At 45.4% G+C, this 21,318-nt stretch overlaps 1 protein-coding gene across 4 annotated transcripts in view; it reads right to left on the bottom strand.

The window, feature by feature from the left end:
* LOC144599524 (neprilysin-like) overlaps positions 1-20,937 on the bottom strand; it is a 125,998-nt gene extending 105,061 nt beyond the window's left edge. The window contains exons 1-4 of one of the 4 annotated variants that reach the window (XM_078410518.1): positions 20,763-20,937; positions 15,749-15,920; positions 4,408-4,443; positions 1,918-2,079 (exon numbers count right to left, since the gene is read on the bottom strand). In XM_078410518.1, coding sequence (XP_078266644.1) covers positions 1,918-2,079; positions 4,408-4,443; positions 15,749-15,911 — 361 coding nt within the window. In that variant the 5' untranslated portion in view covers positions 15,912-15,920; positions 20,763-20,937. Of the gene's footprint in view, positions 1-1,917; positions 2,080-4,407; positions 4,444-15,748; positions 15,921-16,625; positions 16,745-17,560; positions 18,124-20,364; positions 20,463-20,762 lie in introns of those variants that run through there. The other 3 variants (XM_078410517.1, XM_078410516.1, XM_078410515.1) reach the window with 3 other exon arrangements.
* Between the last annotated feature and the right edge of the window lie 381 nt (positions 20,938-21,318).

Raw genomic sequence — 21,318 nt, 5'->3', positions numbered from 1 at the left:
CATTCAATATGATCATGGCTGATCATCCAATTCAGTATCCCATACCTGCCTTCTCCCCATGCACCCTGATCCCTTTAGCCACAAGGGCCACATCTAACTCCCTCTTAAATGTAGCCAATGAACTGGCCTCAACTACCTTCTGTGGCAGAGAATTCCACAGATTCACCACTCTCTGTGTGAAAAAAAACTTTCTCATTTCGGTCCTAAAAGACTTCCCCCTTATCTTTAAACTGTGACCCCTTGTTCTGGACTTCCCCAACATCGGGAACAATCTTCCTGCATCTAGCCTGTCCAACCCCTTAAGAATTTTGTAAGTTTCTATAAGATCCCCCCTCAATCTTCTAAATTCCAGCGAGTAAAAGCCGAGTCTATCCAGTCTTTCTTCATATGAAACTCCTGCCATCCCAGGAATCAATCTGGTGAACCTTCTCTGTACTCCCTCTATGGTACATCTTTGAGATGTGGGAGAGAACCAGAGCACGTGTGTCCCGACACAAAACGTCACCTGTCTATTTTCCCCAGAGACCCCGCCTGACCCGTTGAGCTGTTTCCCTCTTGAGATCACATCTTCCCTAGCCAACCATGGACCTACCAGGCACCGCCCTGCCTGTGGACATCTGTGACCTGCCTTGATTGGTCCTGGTCTTCTCTTGCCTCCAGCTCTTCATCATCACCCCCCCCCCACCCCCCACATTCAGTCTGAAGAAGTGTCTCGACACAAAATGTCACCCATCCTTTTTCTTCAGAGAACTTCCTGAACCGCTGAGTTACTTCTGCACTTTATGTCTATCTTTGGTATAAACCAGTATCTGCAGTTCCTTGTTTCTACCAGTTTCATTCCCTCTGACATGACAAATTAGGGGGGGCTTCAGTCTCCAGAACACAACTCCAACCTCCCTGCAATGTCACGTTTCCAATTCAACTTCAAGAACTTCCAGTACAGGATCAACACAACATGCTTCCCACAACAGTTGGGCTCCCAAACAGAAGTTGCAAAGTGAGGGACAACTCATAGATGGTCTGAAGGCAAGTTTGCCAATGAAAGTAGATGGGCTCAAACAAACACCATTAATGGAAACCAGACGCTGGTGAAGTTTAATTCAGTGAAAGCCACAAAGTGCTGGAGTTACTCAACAGGTCAGGCAGCATCTCTGGAGGACATGGATAGGCAACTTTAGACTTTGAAGAAGGGTCTACAGGATCTGAAGAAGGGTCTCGACCCAATATGTCGCCTACTGAGGCTGAAGATGGGTCCTGACTTGAAACGTCACCAATTGAGTCTGAAGAAGGGTCCCAACCTGAAATGGGACCTATCCATGTTCTCCAGAGATTCTGCCTGACCCGCTGAGTTACTCCAGCACTTTGTGTTCCCACATGGAAACATGTTCCCAATGTTGGGGGAATCCAGAACTAGGGGCCACAGTTTAAGAATAAGGGGTAGGCCATTTAGAATGGAGATGAGGAAAAACTTTCTCACTCAGAGAATTGTAAATCGGTGGAATTCTCTGCCTCAGAAGGCAGTGGAGGCCAATTCTCTGGATGCTTTCAAGAGAGAGTTAGATAGAGCTCTTAATGATAGTGGAGTCAGGGGGTATGGGGAGAGGGCAGGAACGGGGTACTGATTGTGGATGATCAGCCATGATCACATTGAATGGCGCTGCTGGCTCGAAGGGCTGAATGGCCTACTCCTGCACCTATTGTCGATTGTCTATTGTCTATTGTGTTCTACGAAGGATTCCAGCATATTCCACTAACTCAGTTTTTGTTGGAATGGAAGATATCCTTCATTACTGCTTAATTATAAGTGGATCAGTTGCTTAAGCAGAGGAATAGCAATCCAGATGATGGTTGTGCACTGCATACAGTAGCTTGTAAAGATCAGTTTAAAGCATCCACACTCATTGTTGAGTCACTGACCTTTCATAATGACTTCCAGTTCATTCCTCAGAATGTCAAAGGTGCTGTACCGAGAGTTGGTCTCAGGGATAATGTGCTTCTTTAACCATCCTCCACAGGCATACTGGTAAAAGTTCTGACAAGGATCCACAGTTTGGTCTGCGTTCTCAATAATCCGGGCCGCTGCAGAGGGACGAAGGATAAAGATTTAATAACAAAGTTATTTGGTTTGGTTTATACCAAAGGTAGACACAATAGTGACTCAACATGCAATGACTCAACAGGTCAGGTCAGGCAGCCATCTCTGGACAACATGAATAGGCAACGTTTTGGGTTGGGTCTGTCGGTTAATTTGGCTTCGGTAAAATTGTAAATTGTCCCTCATGTGTAGGATAGTGCGAGTGTATGGGGATTGCTCGTCAGCGCGGACTCGGTGGGCCAAAGGGGCTGTCTCCGCACTGTATCTCTAAAGTCTCAAGTCTAAATGTCAGATCGGTTAATTTTGGCATCGTGTTTGGCACAGTTATTGTGGGCCGAAGGGCCTGTTCCTATGCCATACTGTTCAAACATAAAACACAAAGTGCAGGAATGAGCAAGATCCCAGCCCAGAACATTGACTATCCATTCCCTCCACAGATTCTGCCCAGTTCCTCCAGCACTTTGTAGGGTGCTCAGGATTTCAGTTATCTCCATGTATGTTCTATGTCAGGTGTCCTCGGTAGAATGAAGAACAGATTTAGGATGAATGGTCCCCAATCCAGAATGTGAACTTTGTTTCTCCCTCCATAGATGCTGCCCGACCTTTAGATTAGTTTAATTTCGAGATACAGCACAGAAACAGGCCTTTTGACCCACCGAGTCCATGCTGACCGGCGATCATTCCATGCACTAGCCTATCCCATCCCATCCTACACACTCTAGGAACAATTTACAATTACCAAGTCAATTAACCCACAAACCTGTATTTGGAATGTAGGAAGAAACAGGAGCACCTGGAGAAAACTGACACAGGTCATGGGGAGAACATAGAAACTCCATAGGGACAGCACCTTCAGTCAGGATGGAACCTGGGCCTCTGGTGCTGCAGGGAAGAACTCTACCGCTGCTCCACAGTGTCACCCTCTATGAGTGTTTCCCTTCAATTTCTGCCCTCATTTCATATTTACAAAATCAGCTATTGTTTTCAATTTTCATCAGCTATTGGACACTGGAACAGGGGAAAAGTGCTGTGTGGCCAATTTCTGCCGATCCAACCAGCCCTTGTAATCTAACCCGACTAGTTCAGCCCAGAGAGCGATACGGGTCACGAATAGTGCCTGTTTGTCAGTGAGACACTGTGATAAGCAAGAACAAACTTTGCATTAATGCACCATGCACTTTTCATGCATTAACAATAACTTAATCATTTACAGCTGCCATTTAAATTTAGAAACACAACTGATACAATTAATTGTGACATTGGAAAGTCATATCAATAGATATGTAAAATAATAATTGCCTAAATATACAGAGACTTTCTCCTGACATTTGAAAAGAGTGGATAACAGTGTTTAGATTAGATAGCCCCATAGCGTCATAAAATAAACACTCAGTGAATTATAGAGCCATACAACATGGATACAGGCTCTTCGGCCCACCTTGCCCATGCTGACATAGATGCCCCATCTAAGCAAGTCCCATTCACCTGCCTATAGCCCATATCCCACTAAACATTTTGCATCCATGTCCTTGTCCTTTAATTACACCCCGTTAATTAATTAGCAACAGTTTAATTTGTTTTCAACCATGTTCCACCTATTACCTGCCAGGCTTTGTCCTGCCGCTCCTCTCCAGCTTTCTCTCCCCACCCCACCCCGTCCTGCTACAATCAGTATGAAGAAGTCCACTCTGCCATTTAATAGTGGCAATCATACATGTGTGAATTTATCCTCAAAAGAAGAAGGATAAAAACTCTACCATTCAATTATGGCTAATCTATCTTTCCCTCTCAAACCCATTCTCCTGCCTGCTCCCCATATCCTTTGATGTCCTGACTAATCAAAAACCTGCTAATCTCCTCCTGAAAAATACCCAATGACTTGGCCTCCACTGCCATCTGTGGCAATGAATTCCACAAATTCACTACCCTCCAGCTAAAGAAATTCCTCCTCATCTCCATTCCGAAGGTACGTCCTTTTATTCTGAGGCTGGTCCTTGACTCTCCCATTACTGGAAACATCCTTTCCACGTCCACTGTATCTCAGCTTTTCATTATCCGGCAGGTTTCAACGAGGTCCCCCCCTCATCCTTCTATGCACTAGCGAGTACAGGCCCAGAGCCTTCAAACACTCCTCGTACATCCAAACCACCCTCTGGCTAAAGAAATTCCTTGGGTTTGTTCCTGTGCTGTACTGTTCTACATTCTATGTTCAATACAGAGGTAGTAATCAACACTTCCAGTTGGGAGGTGAGGTATTTGTTGTCCCAGTGTGTGCTCATTTGGATTAGTGACAGTCAATTGCTTCAGCTTACCTGCTGACACACATGCTGGTGTGCTACACGTTTCATCTGTAAGGAAGCAGAAAGAAGACAGTCAAGGTGAGCCAATATTCCATCGTTAATCTGACAGCATCATCCTCGTTATCTTATACACAGCCTACAATGGACCATTGTGGCCTCTACCTTTCCTTGATTATTGTTGCTGGCTTTGATTTGTCCTTTTGTAGACCTTTCATACATTTATTCTTTATACCTTTTCACATCGCTACTTTCCCTCTCCTCTGACTCTCAGTCAGAAGAAAGGTCTTGACACGAAATGTCACCTAACCCTTTTCTTCAGAGATGCTGCCTGACCCACTGAGTTACTCCCGCATTTTGGTGTCCATCTTCGGTGCAAACCAGCATCCGCAGTTCCTTTCTACAAAAATCCATGATCACTTTCACAGACACGTAATCTCCGAGAGAACACCTATCAGCCTCACCCCGGTCACTCCCTCTTCTCCCCTCTCCTATCAGGCAAGAGGTACAGAAGTTTGAAAACGCACACCTCCAATTTCAGGAACAGTTTCTTCACAGCTGTTATCAGGCAACTGAACCGTTCTGTCACCAACTCGAGAATGGTCCTGACTAACTCATTGGAGACCTAAGACTATCTTTAATTGGACTTTACTGGACTTTATTTTGCACTAAAAGTTATTCCCTTTATCCTGTATCAGTACACTGTGGATGGCTTGACTGTAATCATTCATAGCCTTTCCGCTGACCGGACATCGCGCAATAAAAATGCTGTTCACTGTACCTCGGTGCACGTGACAATAAGACGTGTAGGTATGTAGGTTAATTGACTGGGTAAATGTAAAAATTGTCCCTAGTGTGTGTAGGATGGTGTTCATGTGCGGGGATCGCTGGGCGGTGCGGACTCGGTGGGCCGAAGGGCCTGTTTCCGCGCTGTATCTCTGTAAACTAATTCAAAGTATGCGAGTTGTATTATTTGAATCCCATTTGAATCACTCTCTTAATTCTCTCTACCTCACCTTAAGCCTACGCCCTCTAGTTTTAGAATCCTCTATCCTGGGAAAAAGACTGAGAACGTTCACTTTATCCATGTCCCTCAAGATCTTATTGACCTGAAGAAGGGACCTAACCCGAAAAGTCACCTATCCATGTTCTCCAGAGATGTTGCATAACCAACTGAGTTGCTCTGGCACTTTGTGTCCTTTTGGGTTAACCATTCAATCAAGGCTGATCTATCTTTCCTCTCAACTCTATTCTCCTGCCTTCTCCACGTAACCCTTGACACCCTTAGTGTCAAAGAACTTGTTCATGTCCGCCTTGAAAATACTCAATGACTTGGCCTCCACCGCTGTCTGTGGCAATGAATTCCACAGATTCACCACCCTTTGGTTAAAGAAATTCCTCCTCATCTCCTTTTTAAAGATACATCCTTTTATTCTGAAGCTGTTTGTACCCCTGGTCCGAGACTCTCCCCCGAGTGGAAACATCCTTCCCATATCCACTCTATCCAGGCCTTCAGTAATTTGGTAAGTTTCATTAAGGTCCCCCTCTCGTCCTTCTAAAGGATGACTCAGAGTCATATAGCATGAAAACAAGCCCTTTGGCCCAACTTGCTCATGCCGATGAGATGACTCTTGAGCCACGGGGAATGGTCCATGTTTACCAGGGTCTTGCCAGCCGCAGATATTCATCATAGGGAGTCAGCGTTGTGGGGAATGGGGTGGGTTGAGAATGGCAAGATTAATTTGAGATCAAATGCAAAGTCCACTCTCTTGTCAGCTTTATTGAATGAATCACTGGGAGTTTGCTCTCCTAATGAGTGCATTTGTAAGCATCACTTGCAAGCTCTAGTTGCTGATTGAGGTTGGAGTGACCTTGGTCCCTTCTGGCCTGATGCCGAATGCCTGATCAGCAGAAATCTCCCAGAGGGGCAGCAAAGTGTCAAGCATTGCTGACTTACAGATCAACTTTTTATTGTGGCGTGATTGCCAAGTGTGGGAAACTGAATCCAACAGAAACAAGAAACAATTTCTAGTAGCGAGGAGCTCCATTGCAAACATGCCAACATTTTAGGCCTTGAGTCTGCCAAAGATAAACAGTTTGCTCCCAGCAACTTCTCTATCAAATCACCAACTGGCGCCAGGTTGGAGCCAGCTTTCCATGCTCTCCTCCCGAGACCAGACTTCCCCTCATCTAAAGGCAAAAAGTGCTGGAGTAACTCAAGACAAGTTGGACCACAATCAGTATCTGGGTCATGGACACCAGGACTCCTCACCTTGTAACTGTAGCCCACAGAGCCTTTTGATACTGGTGGGTTAGTTCAAGGTCATCTCACATTTTCTGAATCTGAAGAAGGGTCCTGGCCCGAAACTTCACCTATTTCTTTTCTCCAGGGCTGTTGCCTGACCCGCTGAGTTATTCCAGCATTCTGTGTCTATCTTCAGTATAAACCACTTTGGCAGTTACTTGTTATTAGTTTAAAAAAAGTTTGGAGGAGAAAAAATGTTTTAAAGTTGTAAAAAAAAGGCACAATGTGCTGGAGTAACACAGCGGGTCAGGCAGCATCTCTGGAGAACATGGACAGGTGACGTTTCAGGACAGGACCCTACTTCAGACTGATTGTGGTGGGGAGGGGTGGGGAAGAATTCTGGAAGAGAGGAGGGGCAGGACGGAGCCTGGCAGGTAATAGGTGAACATGGTCATAGAGCAGGAGAACAGCAGGAATCACAGAGGCGGAGCAGTGAGAGAGGCTCACAGGAGTAACTCAACGGGTCAGGCAGCATCGCTCGAGAACATGGATAGATGGCATTCCTGATGAAGTGTTCCGGCTCCAAACGTCATCTATCGATTTCCTCCAGAGATGCTGCCTGACCCATATGAATTACTCCGGCAGTTTGTGTCTTGTTTTTGTAAACCAGCATCAGCATTTCATTGTTTCCTCCCCTCATTTCGATAATGAAAGGTCATTTCAATTGTAGACTTTACTCAAGAGAGACTGGAATGTTGATTTTCTACTGATATGATCTTAATATTAGTACATTAGTTGTGATTGTTTATGGTTACTCCATTTATTCATAATTGTTAGCAAAGTCGCACAATGATAGAGTTACTGCCTTACACTGCCAGAGATCCGGGTTTGATTCTGACTACTGACGCTGTCTGCATGGAGTTTGTGACCGCATGGGTTTTCTCTGGGTGCTCCCGTTTCCTCCCACATTCCAAAGACGTGCAGGTTTGATGGTTAATTGGCTTCCGTAAATTGTCCCTAGTGGGCAGGATAGAACTAGTACATGGGTGATCGATGGTCGGTGCGGACTCGATGGGCAGAAGGGTCTGTTTCCATGCTGTATCTCTAAACTAAACTAAACCAAACTAAATGAATCTAAACTAATCTAAACTAAACTAAACTAAACTAAACTAGTCCACAGATGGAACCTGCAAGGTCAAACTCCATGTGGCTGTACACTTTCCCTTCATTCTTGCTATCTGGATGACAATGGAAGTATGGAAACAATGAGGGTAATGGGCATCAAATGGTCCAAATGGCAGACAGCACTGAATGTCTTGGTTGACTTATATGAATGAAGTTGAGCAAACACATCATTCGTTGGTGAATGCATTGATTCAAAGAAGGTGTTATGCAATGTGCCACTTTGTACATTTGTTGATAGGACGGGAAGCCCAGGGAAGGAAGTGGAAAGCAGCAGAATCGGTAGGAATTAGCTTAATGTTACTGAATCATAGAGCATGCAAACAGGCCCTTTGGCCCAACTGACCTATGCAGACCAAGATGCCCCATCTACACTGAGTTGAGTTTAGCTTACTGTCACGTGTACCGAGGTACACTGAAAAGCGTTTGTTGCTTGCTAATCAGTCAGCAGAAAGGCAATACATGATTACAATCGAGCCATCCACAGTGTACAGATGCAACATAAAGGGAATAACATGAATACTATTTAGTGCAAGATTACGTCCAGTAAAGTCCGATGAAAGGTAGCCCGAGGTTCTCGAATGAGGCAGATAGTAGATCAGGATTCCTCTCTGGTTGGTGGTAGAATGGTTTGGTTGCCCGATAACAGTGTAGAATGGTTCAGTTGCATGATAACACTAGTCCCACCTGCATTTTCTATCCGTGTATCTGATCAAAATGTATTTTAAATGGTATTATGGTACCAGACACGGTTTCAGGAGATGGATAGATTTTCAGATTGGGAGGAGATTTTCACTGGTGGTTATCAAGAGTTGGTTTTGAGTGTAATCATGTATGGCCTTTTCGTTGACTGAATGGCATGCAACAACAAAGCTTTACACTGTACCTTGGTGTAACAATAATAAACTAAACTAAACTCGACTCAACTCCTTGTGCCTACATGTATAGTTGGTATCTGATGTGGAACTTGGCAATATGGCAGGCATAATGAAGACAGTTCATTCATAGATACCAAGGAGTTGGGTATTTCTAAGTGGACAATCCAAGTTTGTCCAACCTTTCCTCGTCGTGAATACCCTCTAACCCAGGCAGCATTCTAGTAAACCTCTTCTGCACCCTCTCCAAAGTCTCCACATCTTTTCTGTAACGGGGCGACCAGAACTACACACAATACTCCACTGTGGCCCAACCAAAGTTTTATAAAGCTGCAACATGACTTCCCAACTCTTATCCTCAATGAAAAGACAACGCATTATAAATGGCACAACTTTCAAAAGTTTACATGAGTTATTTTAACTCTTACAAGTAACAAGGATAGTTGACGAGAGGGCTAAAAGTAGGATATGGATTAATTGGGACGGTTCAAGGAAATGGAGGCTGATTTCCAGAAGCCTGGCCCTATTAATAGTGCAAATGTTGCTACACAGTGGTGTATGTGTGTTGCACACTGCATATCAAATTCCTTCCATTGACCTCAATGGAATGAATTCAGAGGCAGTTTACCCAGTGTACCCTGCTGCTACTGTGTAGAACCCATGAACTGTAGAACTGTGTAGCCTCCTCTGGCAGCTTGTTCCATATATCCATCACGCTCTGTGTGAAAAAGCTGCCCATCAGGTCCTCTTTAAATCTTTCCCCTCTCGTCTTAAATAAGTCCAGGTTTTAACTTCCCTGTGTTGGGAAAACAACTGTGACCTTATCTTTGCTCCCCTTAATGTTATAAACCACTTTCAGGTCAGCCCTCAGACACCCCTGTGAAAAAAAGCCACAGTCTGTCCAGTCTCTCCTTATAACTCAAGCCATCCAGTCCTGATAACAGCCTAATGAAATCATATAACATGGAATAGTACAACACAGGAACAGGCCCTTCGGCCCATGAAGTCTGTGCCAAACATGATGCCAAGATAAACTAATCTCAGCTGCCTGCATATGATCGATATCCCTCCATTCCCTGCACATCCATTTACCTGTCTAAAAGTCTCTAAAATGCTCCTATTGTATCTGCATTCGCCACCCACCCCTGGCAGCACTTTCCAGGCACCCACTGCAATGCAGTGTAAATAAACTTGCCTCTCTCACCTTCAAGCTAAGCACTCTAGTATTTGATTCTCTTTGTAACAAAAAACTTGCGCTGCGCATTTAGTATTTTAGTTTAGTTTAGAGACACAGTGCGGAAACAGGCCCTTCGGCCCACCGACTCCGCGCTGACCAGCAATCTCCGCACAGAAACACTATCCCACACACACTAGGGATCATTTAGAACCAAAGCCAATTAGCCTACAAAACTCTATGTCTTTGGAATGTGGGAGGAAACCGGAGCTCCCAGAGAAAACCCACGCTGATCATGGGGAGAATGTACAAACTCCGTACAAACATACCCCACTAGTTGGGATGGAACCCGGGTCTCTGGTGCTGTAAGGCAGCAACTCTACCGCTGCATCACCGTGCTGCCCTGACATCTTTCAATGTTGCTCCTTGCATCTTAAAGCTGTTCCCTCTCGTCTTTGACATTTCCACCTTGGGGAAAAAGTCCTGACTGTCTATCCTATTTATTCCTCATAATTTTATAAACTTCAAGAGGGAAAAAAACAATCCAAATACGTCTAGCCTTTCCTTATGGGGCTGATAGAGTTCTGTGCTTACAATAGATTCAAATTTATGGAAAATTGAAGGGAGGTTAGAAAAAGACACCTTAAGGATAACACAGAGGCACAAATTATTCTGTGTATTTAATATAGTCTTTAACATTCTTTTTTTTTGCACAATCCGCAGGCATTGCCATTTTCATTTCACTGCACATCGTGTATGTGTATGTGACAAATAAACTTGGCTTGACTTGACTCAGTGTCATAGAGTCATGCAGCGTGGAAACAGGCCCTTCGGCCCAACTTGCTCACACTGACCAACATGCCCCATCAACACTAGTCCCATCTGCCTGTGTTTGGCCCATATCCCTCTAAACATGTACCTGTCAAAATATTTCTTAAATATTGCGAAAGTACCTGCCTCAAGTACCTCCGCTGACACCTCGTTCCAAACACCCACCACCCTTTGTGTGAATGTTACCCCTCATGTTCCTATTAAATCTTTCCCCCTCACCTTAAACCTACGTCCTCTAGTTCTCGATTCTCCGACTCTGGGAAAGGGACTCTGTGCGTCTACCCGATCTATTCCTCTCGCGATTTTGTACACCTCTATAAGATCACCCCTCATCCTCCTGTGCTCCAAGACACAGAGTCCGAGCCTGTTCAACCTCTCTCTACAGTTCAGGCCCTAAACTGTCAGAACCTTTTTCCCCAGGGTGGACATGTCAAAGACTAGAGGGCATTGCTTTAAGGTGAGACAGGGAAAGTTTAATGTTTTTTACACAGAGGGTGATGGGTGTCTGGAACGTACTGCTGAGTATGTGCTGAGGGATGCTCCGATGCAATGCCAGTGCTCTGTGTAATGAGGACCACAGTCTAAGGTCTTTCTGCTGCTGGACATTGAGGGGCAATGTCTGGTGGGGGCATCCCTCAAATAGGGGATGGGATATCACTCCAGGGTGGCAAAGGTGTCTAGTTTTGCCAGCGGTAGTGGTAGAGGCAGATGTAATAGTGGCATTGAAGAGGCTTTTAGACAAGCACAAGGATATGCAGGAAATGGAGGGATATGGATCACGTTAAAGCAGAGGAGATACAGGGCCTGTTCCTATGCTGCACTGTTTTATGTTCTATGTTTTATGTACTTAATGGATTTCAATTGAAAATTTATGTAAAGCCCTGAAATTCTGAATTCTGTATTTTGTTCTTTTGCAAATCCATTCAATGAATCTGGAGATATAATGAGGAAATTAGGGCAAGAGAAAAGTGAGGATTGTGCTGGTATTGACTCTTTGGAAGAACAATGCTTTTTCTATTATTCCTACACCACCAGCATAGTGGTGCACAGTGGTGCAGCTGGTAAAGCCGCTCCCTCTCAGAGACCCCGGTTCGATCCTGACCTCAGATGCTGTCTGGGAGGAGTTTGCACATTCTCCCTGTGTTCACGTGGGTTTCCTCCAGGTGTTCCGGTTTCATCGAGTCACGGAGTCATACAGCATGGAAACAGGCCCCTTTGGCCTAATTTACCCGTGTTGACAACAGGCCCCATCTACACCAGTCCCACCTGCCTGCATTTGGCCCATATCCCTCCAAACCAGTCCAATCCATGCATCTGCTTGGTTGCTTCTTAAACGCTGCGATTGTACCAGCAACTTCCTCCCACATCCCAAAGACCTGCAGGTTTATACGTCAATTGGTCTTCTATGAATCAAACCTAGTTTGTAGGGAGTGGTTGAGTAAGTGGGATAACATGGAACTAGTGTGAATGGGTGATTGAAGGTCGGCATGGACTCTGTGGGCCAAAGGGCCTGTTTCCATGCTGTATGTTTGAATCAATCTCGACTCTCCCCGTAGCCCTGCATTATCAAATAGATGACCAATTCCCTTCTGGAAGCTACTACTGTTTCTGAACCCATCACTGGAAACACAATGCAAGCTAGTTTGGTTTAGTTTATTGTCACGTGTACCGAGGTACGGTGAAAGCTTTTTGATGCGTGCTATCCAGTCAGTGGAAAGACTATACTTGATTACAATCAGGCTGTCCCAGTGTACAGGACGCAAGCTCTTGTTTATCCATCACCTTATATTCATGCACTCAGGTGATGGTTCCTTCACTTCCTTCTGTGTAATCGTAAGCATCCTCATCAAATCAATCTTTGACTGTCCAAGGAAAACAAATCCAATCTCTTCGCATAAATGAAATTGATAATCTCTCCAAAGCCTTCACAGCTTTCCAAAGAATGGTGCACAGGAAAGGCTGCAGAATGGTGGACTCAGCCCGGTCCGTCACGGGAACAGCCCGCCCCACCGTTAAAAGCATCTACACCAGGCACTGCCTCAAGAAGGCGGCACATAGATATATAGATACATAGATAATAGTTGCAGGAGTAGGCTATTCGGTCCTTCGAGCCAGCACCGCCATTCAATGTGATCATGGCTGATCTTTCACTATCTGTACCCCGTTCCCGCCATCTCCCCATATCCCTTGATTCCACTAGCCCCAAGAGCTCTATCTAACTCTCTTTTGAATGCATCTATTGAATCGGCCTCCACCACCTCCTGAGGTAGAGAATTCCACAGATTCATAACTCTCTGCGTGAAAACGTTTGTCCTCCTCTCAGTTCTAAATGGCCTACCCCTTATTCTTAAACTGTGGCCCCAGGTTCTGTACTCCCCCAAAATCGGGAAGATGTTTCCTGCATCTAGCATGTTCAATTCCTTAATAATTTTACATGTTTCTATAAGATCCCCTCTCATCCATCTAAATTCCAGTGAATACAAGCCCAGTTGCTCCATTCTTTCATCATATGACAGTCCCGCCATCCCGGGAATTAACCATGTGAACCTACGCTGCATTCCCTCAATAGAAAGAATGTCCTTCCTCAAATTAGGAGATGAAAATTGCACATGATACTCCAGGTGTGGTCTCACCAGGGCCCTGTATAACTGCAGAAGGACCTCCTTACTCCTGTACTCAACATCTTTCATTATGAAGGCCAACATGCCATTAGCTTTCCTCACTGCCAGCTCTACCTGCATGCTTACTTTCAGTGACTGATGTACAAGGACACCCAGGTCTCGTTGCTCCTCCCCTTTACCTAACCTGACACCATTCAGATAATTAACTGCCTTCCTGTTCTTGCCACCAAAGTGGATAACCTCACATTTATGGCACATAACGTCAAGGATCCCCACCATCCAGGCCGTGCCTTTCTCTCGTTGCTACCATTGGGCAGGAGGTACAGAAGCCCGAAGTCCCACACCACCAGGTTCAGGGACAGCTACTTTCCTGCAACCACCAGATTCCTGAACCGACTTGCACAACCCTAAACCTTCCTCGGCAACGGAACACTGACCAACATGCCCCACCTACACTACTCCCACCTGCCTGCGTTTGGCCTTTATCCCTCTAAACCTGTCCTATCCATGTACCTGTCTAAATGTTTCTTAAACGTTGCAATAGTACCTCCCTCAACTACCTCCTCTGGCAGCTCATTCCCTATACACCCCACCCTTCGTGTTAAAAGTTACCCCTTGTGTTCCTATTAAATCTTCCCCCCCCTCACCTTAAACCTATGTCCACTGTTTCCCGATTCCCCTACTCTGTACAAGAGACACTGTGCATTAACCAGATCTATTCCTCTCATGATTTTATGCGCCTCTTTCAGATCACCCCTCATCCTTCTGCGCTCCAAGGAACAGAGCCCGAACGTCTCTAATGTGGACTTGTTTTTTTTCCAACTTCTTTTTTGAACCAGTTTTTTGTTTTGCAGTCTTTCTTTAAAAAGAAATGGGTGTAACTCATGCATTATTCATTTCTTACTGCATCTGCACCGCACAGTATTTGTGCATATGACGATAAACTCCACTCAACTGTGGCGGCCATAGAAATTAACACGATTGCAAGAGGGCCAAACTAGTGCTTTATGTAGCCACGAGGAACTGCAGATGCTGGAATCTGGAGCAAAACACAAAGTGCTGGAGGAACTCAATGGGCCAGGCAGCACCCGCAGAAGAGGGAATGGAAGGGACGAATTTTCGTGTCGAGACCCTTCTTCAGACGCTATTTTAGTTGGAAGGAGGCTACTACAATCAGCCAGAAGGGTTCCGACCTGTGGGGTAACTTTTTCACACAAAGGTTTGATGATGGGTGTATAGAGCGAACTGCCAGAGGAAGTAGTTGAGGCAAGTACTATGTCAACGTTTAAGAAACCCGTCGCCTGCCCATTGCCCTCACAAATGCTGCCTGACCCGCTGAGTTCCTCCAGCACTTATTGTATTACGTAGCTTCCTCGGTTGGTGTAATCAATGCCTTCGGGAGACACATACCCGCTTACGGATAGATAAACACCAGAAACCGGTTTACAAGTCCTTGGTTTACAAAAAAAGGCACAGAGTGCTGAAGTGACTGAATATCTGGAGAAGGTAGACACAAAATGCTGGAGTAACTCAGCGGGACAGGCAGCATCTCTGGAGATGTTTCGGGTCGAGACATTGAGAGGTAACGAAAGATAGGTACAAACACGCACAAACATACACACATACATACACGCGCGGGCGCGCACACACGGGTATACACACGAACACACAGAGACACACACACATGTATAGACATGCACACACAGGCACACACACACACACACACACAGGTACACACACACACACACACACACACACACAGGTACACACACACACACACACACACACACACACAGGTACACACACACACACACACACACACACACACAGGTACACACACACACACACACACACACACACACACACACACACACACACACACAGGTATAGACATGCACACACAGGCACACCCACACAAACACACACAGGCACACCCACACAAACACCCACACACACACACACACACACACACACACACACACACACACACACACACACAGGTATAGACATGCACACACAGGCACACCCACACAAACACACACACACACACACACATACAGACACACACACACACACACAGGTACACACACACACACACACAGGTACACACACACACACACAGGTATAGACATCCACACACAGGCACACCCACACAAACACACACACACAGACACACACACACACACACACACACACACACACAGGTACACACACACACACACACACACACAGGTACACACACACACACACACACAGGTACACACAGGTACACACACACACACACACACACATACACACACACACATACACATACACACGGGTACACGCACACGCACACACACACACACGGGTACACGCACACGCACACACACACACACACACACACACACACACACAATATTGGCACAGAATTGGTTGTTTCGCTTACCTTTGCGAGTTGCATAGAGGGCGATCAAACTGATGACCACAATGAACAGCAGAACCACAATGGTTGTCAGTCCAATTTCCAGAGCGCTCCACGATCTGAATGACCTCTTTGATTTCTCTTGGTTACCTTCAATCATATCCATTTGGCTCTCAGACTTGCCCATAACATCGATCTGAAGAGCAAATGGACAGTACGCCGGTTAGCCTAGGAACCATAATATTGCATTCCACCACACAGCGATGGATGGAAGGGCGGGCACATCCCATCCACGTCTCCCAATCAACTCACTCTAATGATCACGCTCAGAACCCTGTCGGGGTCTATCTAACTCGGCACCGCCACTGCAAAAAATATAATATAATTGTCCATCACTTTTATTTGGTGTTGGGAGATATACAACAGTATAGCAGGTTGAAGTTAAACGAACACTCGTCAATAGTTTGCTAAATTTAGATCTATGTTATCCGTTGGCACTAATCTGAATTCAATGGGAATCTCTCGGAGTTCTGCTACCAACCTTTCGCGATGCTACGCGTTGTAAATAAACCTATTTAAACATGCAGCCGTGAAAGCTTGCAATGAATTTCCTCTCACCGCCAACTATCCAACAAAAATAGAAACAAAATGCAGTACGAAAAAACGCATTTCAATTTGAAAGTACAATTAATATCATTCAGCTGTAAGTTGCATTATTCGAAATTAGGAACCCGATGTTTTTGCAAAAGTATATACAGACATACAGAATCCAATACATTAAATCGATGGCGTTGCTCAAAATATTTAAAGACTGGTTTGTATCAATATTATCTACAGAGTTTAAGGCAGGGGCTAACATATTACCAGATGACATTGGGCTTCGGTGGTTTGAAGTACTTACAGTGCAGTGCAGAGTACCAGTTCAGTAACTGGCGATCAAGGAAGTTAGAAGACCAGCGAAATGTGGAAAATAAAAGAACTGCGCGAGGTTGTTCTAAGCATCCACCTCCTTACAGTCGAGTGAGAAACAGTCATCTACACACCCAGACCAGAGTTAAAGATCGGCCAGTTGGCTCCGACTGTGCCCAATCAGAGCTTCAATTAACTTTCATAATCTTATGTAAAATGCCTTCGCTCTGGGCGAGGTAACTCGCCGTGGTGTCGAAAGAGTCTCGTAAAGAGAAGCAGGCGATACGGATGGATCCCCTTATCTAAACCATCAGCCGCCTTACTTCGTGTTGGGATCTCACAGTGATAATAAACTTTGACCAGCTCCGGGTTTGGAAAGAAAAATAAAAATAAACAAGGGATGGAATGAAACTATATTGCTTGTCTTTTTAAAAAAAATGTTATTAAAAAAACCCACAAACGTTGTTATATTTAAAACCGAATCCTGTGACATTAACAAGCCACAATGAAGGTTTCAGAAGTTATTTGGGTTCTGCTAATCTTAGCTTCCAAGCTTTGAAATTGCACAAACATTTTATTGCGTTGAGACGGAAATTTAAATGGGCATTTAAAAATATATGTTTATCATTCTTACTGGATAAAAACACCCTGTTTGTGTGTAGGATAGATTTAATGAAACGGATGGAACATGTTATATATATATATATATATATATATATGGGTATATATAAATATATATATATATATAATATATATGCACATATTTATATATGTGCATATATAAATATATATATATATAATATATATTATATATATATATCTAACACACACACGTACACACATTCACGCACATATATATTAATAAAGAAAAAATATAATGTAAAGTTATATTATGTTATATGATATTACATATATGTTTTTGCTCACCCAAGACGTTTATTAAAGAGAGTAGAACTATACTCCAGGCACTACAGAAAAGTAATTTAACCCACTCTGTGGGAGTACGGTTTGCAGTTTCGGAGCATTGCCTTCACCGCCTGCACGGTTTTCTTGGAGCCGGAGCCTTGCAGTAACTTAGTTTTGGTGTTGTTGCTTTCGAGGTTGTCCAGCGGGAAGGGCTGGATCTTTAAATGAAACGCAGGCTGTTGATTATTCGCGAATGTGGATGATCAGCCATGAATAGCGGTGCTGGCTCGAAGGGCCAAATGACCTCCGCCTGCACCTATTTTCTGAGGCTGCGGGCTCAGAGATCACACGGAGGGATCGCGTCAGGCCGCTCCGCTAGTGCTGATGGAAACAGCCTGCGGTCAAAGGTTGTTCATTCCAACGGCGGCCTAGCAATTTCAGCTCAAGTTCACAGACAGGGAGAGAGAGAGAGAGTACGTGAACTCGAGAGGCTACATTGAACGCAGGGCTTGGATGAGAGGGTCGATAGACCGGTGCCTCTCGGGCTGCAGGAATTGGGAAGCCAACATCTTTCCCGCTAGTGCGTTTTACGCACTTGTCTTCTTTGAGAATTTTCACCTTTCTGAACTCGACACTTAATCCAGCCGCACTAAATCCTGGCTGCAGCGAGCAACGCGCTCTGGCAGACGCAAGGAACTGCAGATGCTGGTTTACAAAAATAAATAAATACACGAAGTGCTGAAGTTTTGGTCACCCTGCTGTAGGAAAGGCGTTGTCAAGCTGGAAAGGGCGCAGAGAAGATTTATCAAGATGTTGCCAGGACTCGAGGGCTATAGGGAGAGGTTGAGCAGGCTAGGACTCTATTCCTTGGAGCGCAGGAATTTGAGGGGTGATCTTATAGAGAGGTGTGCAGGATCATGAGAGTAATAGATCGGGTAAACGAACAGTCTCTTGCCCAGAGTACCAAAGGACATAGGTTTACCAGGGGCCACAGTTTAAGAATAAGGGGTAGGCCATTTGGAACGGAGATGAGGAAAAACTTTTTCACTCAGAGAGTTGTAAATCTGTGGAATTCTCTGCCTCAGAAGCCAGTGGAGGCCAATTCTCTGGATGCTTTCAAGAGAGCGTTAGATAGGGCTCTTAAGGATAGCGGAGTCAGGGGGTATGGGGAGAAAGCAGGAACGGGGTACTGATTGTGGATGATCAGCCATGATCACATTGAATGGCGGTGCTGGCTCGAAGGGCCGAATGGCCTCCTCCTGCACCTATTGTCTATTGTCTATTAAAGGAAGGGGAGAAAGATTTAATTGGAACCTGAGGGCCGGAACTTTTTTACACAAAGGGTGGTGGGTGTATGGAATTAGCTGCCAGAGGAGGCACGTTTAAGAAGCATTTAGACAGGTACATGGATATGAAAGATTTGGAGGGATATGGGTCAAAAGCAGGCAAGTGGGACTAGTGTGGATGTGGCATGTTTGTTTTTTGACGTGGGCAAGTTGGGCCGAAGGGCCTGGTTCCACGTTGGACTACTCAGCGGGCCATGCAGCATCTCTGAAGAACACTGACAGACGACGTTTCGGACTGATCGTAGTAGTGGGGAGAAAGCTGGAAAACAGCACAGGAACAGGCACTTCTGCCCACTCTGTCTGTGCCGAATATGATGCCAAGTTAAATGAATCGCCTCTGCCTGCACACGATCTATGTCACCTGCACAGGCTGGGAATAGAGGGATCTGGGGCAAATGCAGGCAGGTGGGACTGGTGTAGGTGGTACGTTGGTTGGCGTGTGCAAGCTGGGCCGAATGGCCTGTTTCCACGCAGTGTGCCTTCACACACTCCATATCCATATGGCTATTTAAATGCGTCTTAAACGCCACTATCGTCTCTACCTGTACCATCACCCCTGGCAACGCGTTTCAGGCACCCACCACTGTGTGTGTGTGTGTGTGTGTGTGTGTGTGTGTGTGTGTGTGTGTGTGTGTGTGTAAAAAAACAACTTTTCCCTGCACATCTCCTTTAAACTTTGTCCCTCTCATCTTAAAACTATGCCCTGCAGTCTTTGACTTTTCCTCCCATTGGGGGCGAGGGGGGAGGTTCTGACTGTCTACCCTATCTGTGCCTCTCATCATTTTATATACTTTTCTATCAGGTCTTCCCTCAACCTCTGGAGGGGAACATTACACAGCCTTAGTTCACTGTGTGATAACAGCGGGGCACAAGCGATTGCGGATTATATTTAACCGGGGTTTTTTTTGCGGAAAGGAAGACCAGTAAAGATTACCAATAAAGGTGAAAGCGATACTGGTGATCTACTCGGGGTCCCACAGGGGTGAAGTGAACAGACACGACGTTAAATACTCCGACGCTCGTGTCTTGAACCGCCGACTCCCTCCCTCTATCGCAGACAAACCGTTGTAAACACAACCACAATTCTGAAGGATCCCGATCTCCGTTCTCCACGGATGCTGCCTGACCCGCTGAGTTACTCCGGCACTTTTGTGCCTTCCCTTGGTAAACCGGCATCTGCAGCTCCTCGCTTCGACAAAATACCTGTCTAATATTAGCCGGGTAATTGCCATCCACGGGTAAATGACCACCTCGTAGATCGAGTCGACCCATGCCAATTTAAAATGCAATCATTACTAACACATTCGAAACACTTAATCCCTAACATTGCACATGCAACAGGTCTCCAACGGGGAACGAATGTCTGTTTAAATCAAATGGGGCCACGATTTAGGATTTCAGAACACTTTAAAAAAAAAGCAGAAACATGAAGGTAGATAGAAAATGTCTCTGTTCTCTTCGTTACACTACACGACTCACCTGGTATCATTGACCAACGTGCAAGGCTGCTACAGTCATGCTAATATTACCCAGGTGATAATAACGGTCCCCTCAATCCAAACGAATTTAAAGAGAGAGAGATGCAGCCAACAGCTCCAAGCCTTAGCCTAGGACCCCCTCTCTCTCTCTCTCTCTCTCTCTCTCTCTCTCTCTCTCTCTCTCTCTCTCTCTCTCTCTCTCTCTCTCTCTCTCTCTCTCTCTCTCTCTCTCTCTCTCTCTCTCTCTCTCTCTCTCTCTCTCCTCTCTACAGTCACACTGGAGCCTGCGACCGACTTGTCAGACCAAAATGATTTTCTAGAGGCGATCTGACATTAATTCCCCAGCTATTTCTCCGGGTCATGCTCAACGTGGGGAGGAGGAGCGGGCTGATAACGTGCCTTCAAGAAGCCGAAGACTGCTCGGAAGTTGCCCTCGGGTGATCCGGCCAGCAACCCCCGCAGCGTTGGACCGCGTTGAAGGGATTCAAGCCACGAAGCCGAAGCTGAGATCCCGCTGCACGGACTCCATCCGCTCAGGGTGCTTGCAAGATGTCGGTTTGCAATCCTCTCTCTCTCTCTGGAATGAACAGGCAGACACTGCGAGGAGCCCTATTATTATTTTTTACACACAGCGGTGCACACCATCTAATTTGCATCTTTGCATAATCTCTCTCTCTCTCGCCAAAAAAAAAACTCCTGGGGGAATTTAGAGGATCGATCAGCATCTCTGGAGGAAGAGGGACCACAAATATTGGACCTTGGACCACAAATGTTGACCCCCCCCCACAGATGCTGTCCACACCGACTAACACCTGATCCTCCCCTCATCTGAAACCCATGTCCTCTGGTTCTCCACCCCCACTACTCTGGGCAAGAGACCTGATCTATTCCGATCAGAATTTTGTACAGAAGGTAAACACAAAATGCTGGAGTAACTCGGCGGGTCAGGCAGCAT

The sequence above is a fragment of the Rhinoraja longicauda genome, chromosome 13 (assembly GCF_053455715.1).
Source record: "Rhinoraja longicauda isolate Sanriku21f chromosome 13, sRhiLon1.1, whole genome shotgun sequence".
In the NCBI taxonomy this organism is placed as follows: Eukaryota; Metazoa; Chordata; class Chondrichthyes; order Rajiformes; family Arhynchobatidae; genus Rhinoraja; species Rhinoraja longicauda.
This window is presented reverse-complemented; position numbering and strand designations above follow the sequence as displayed.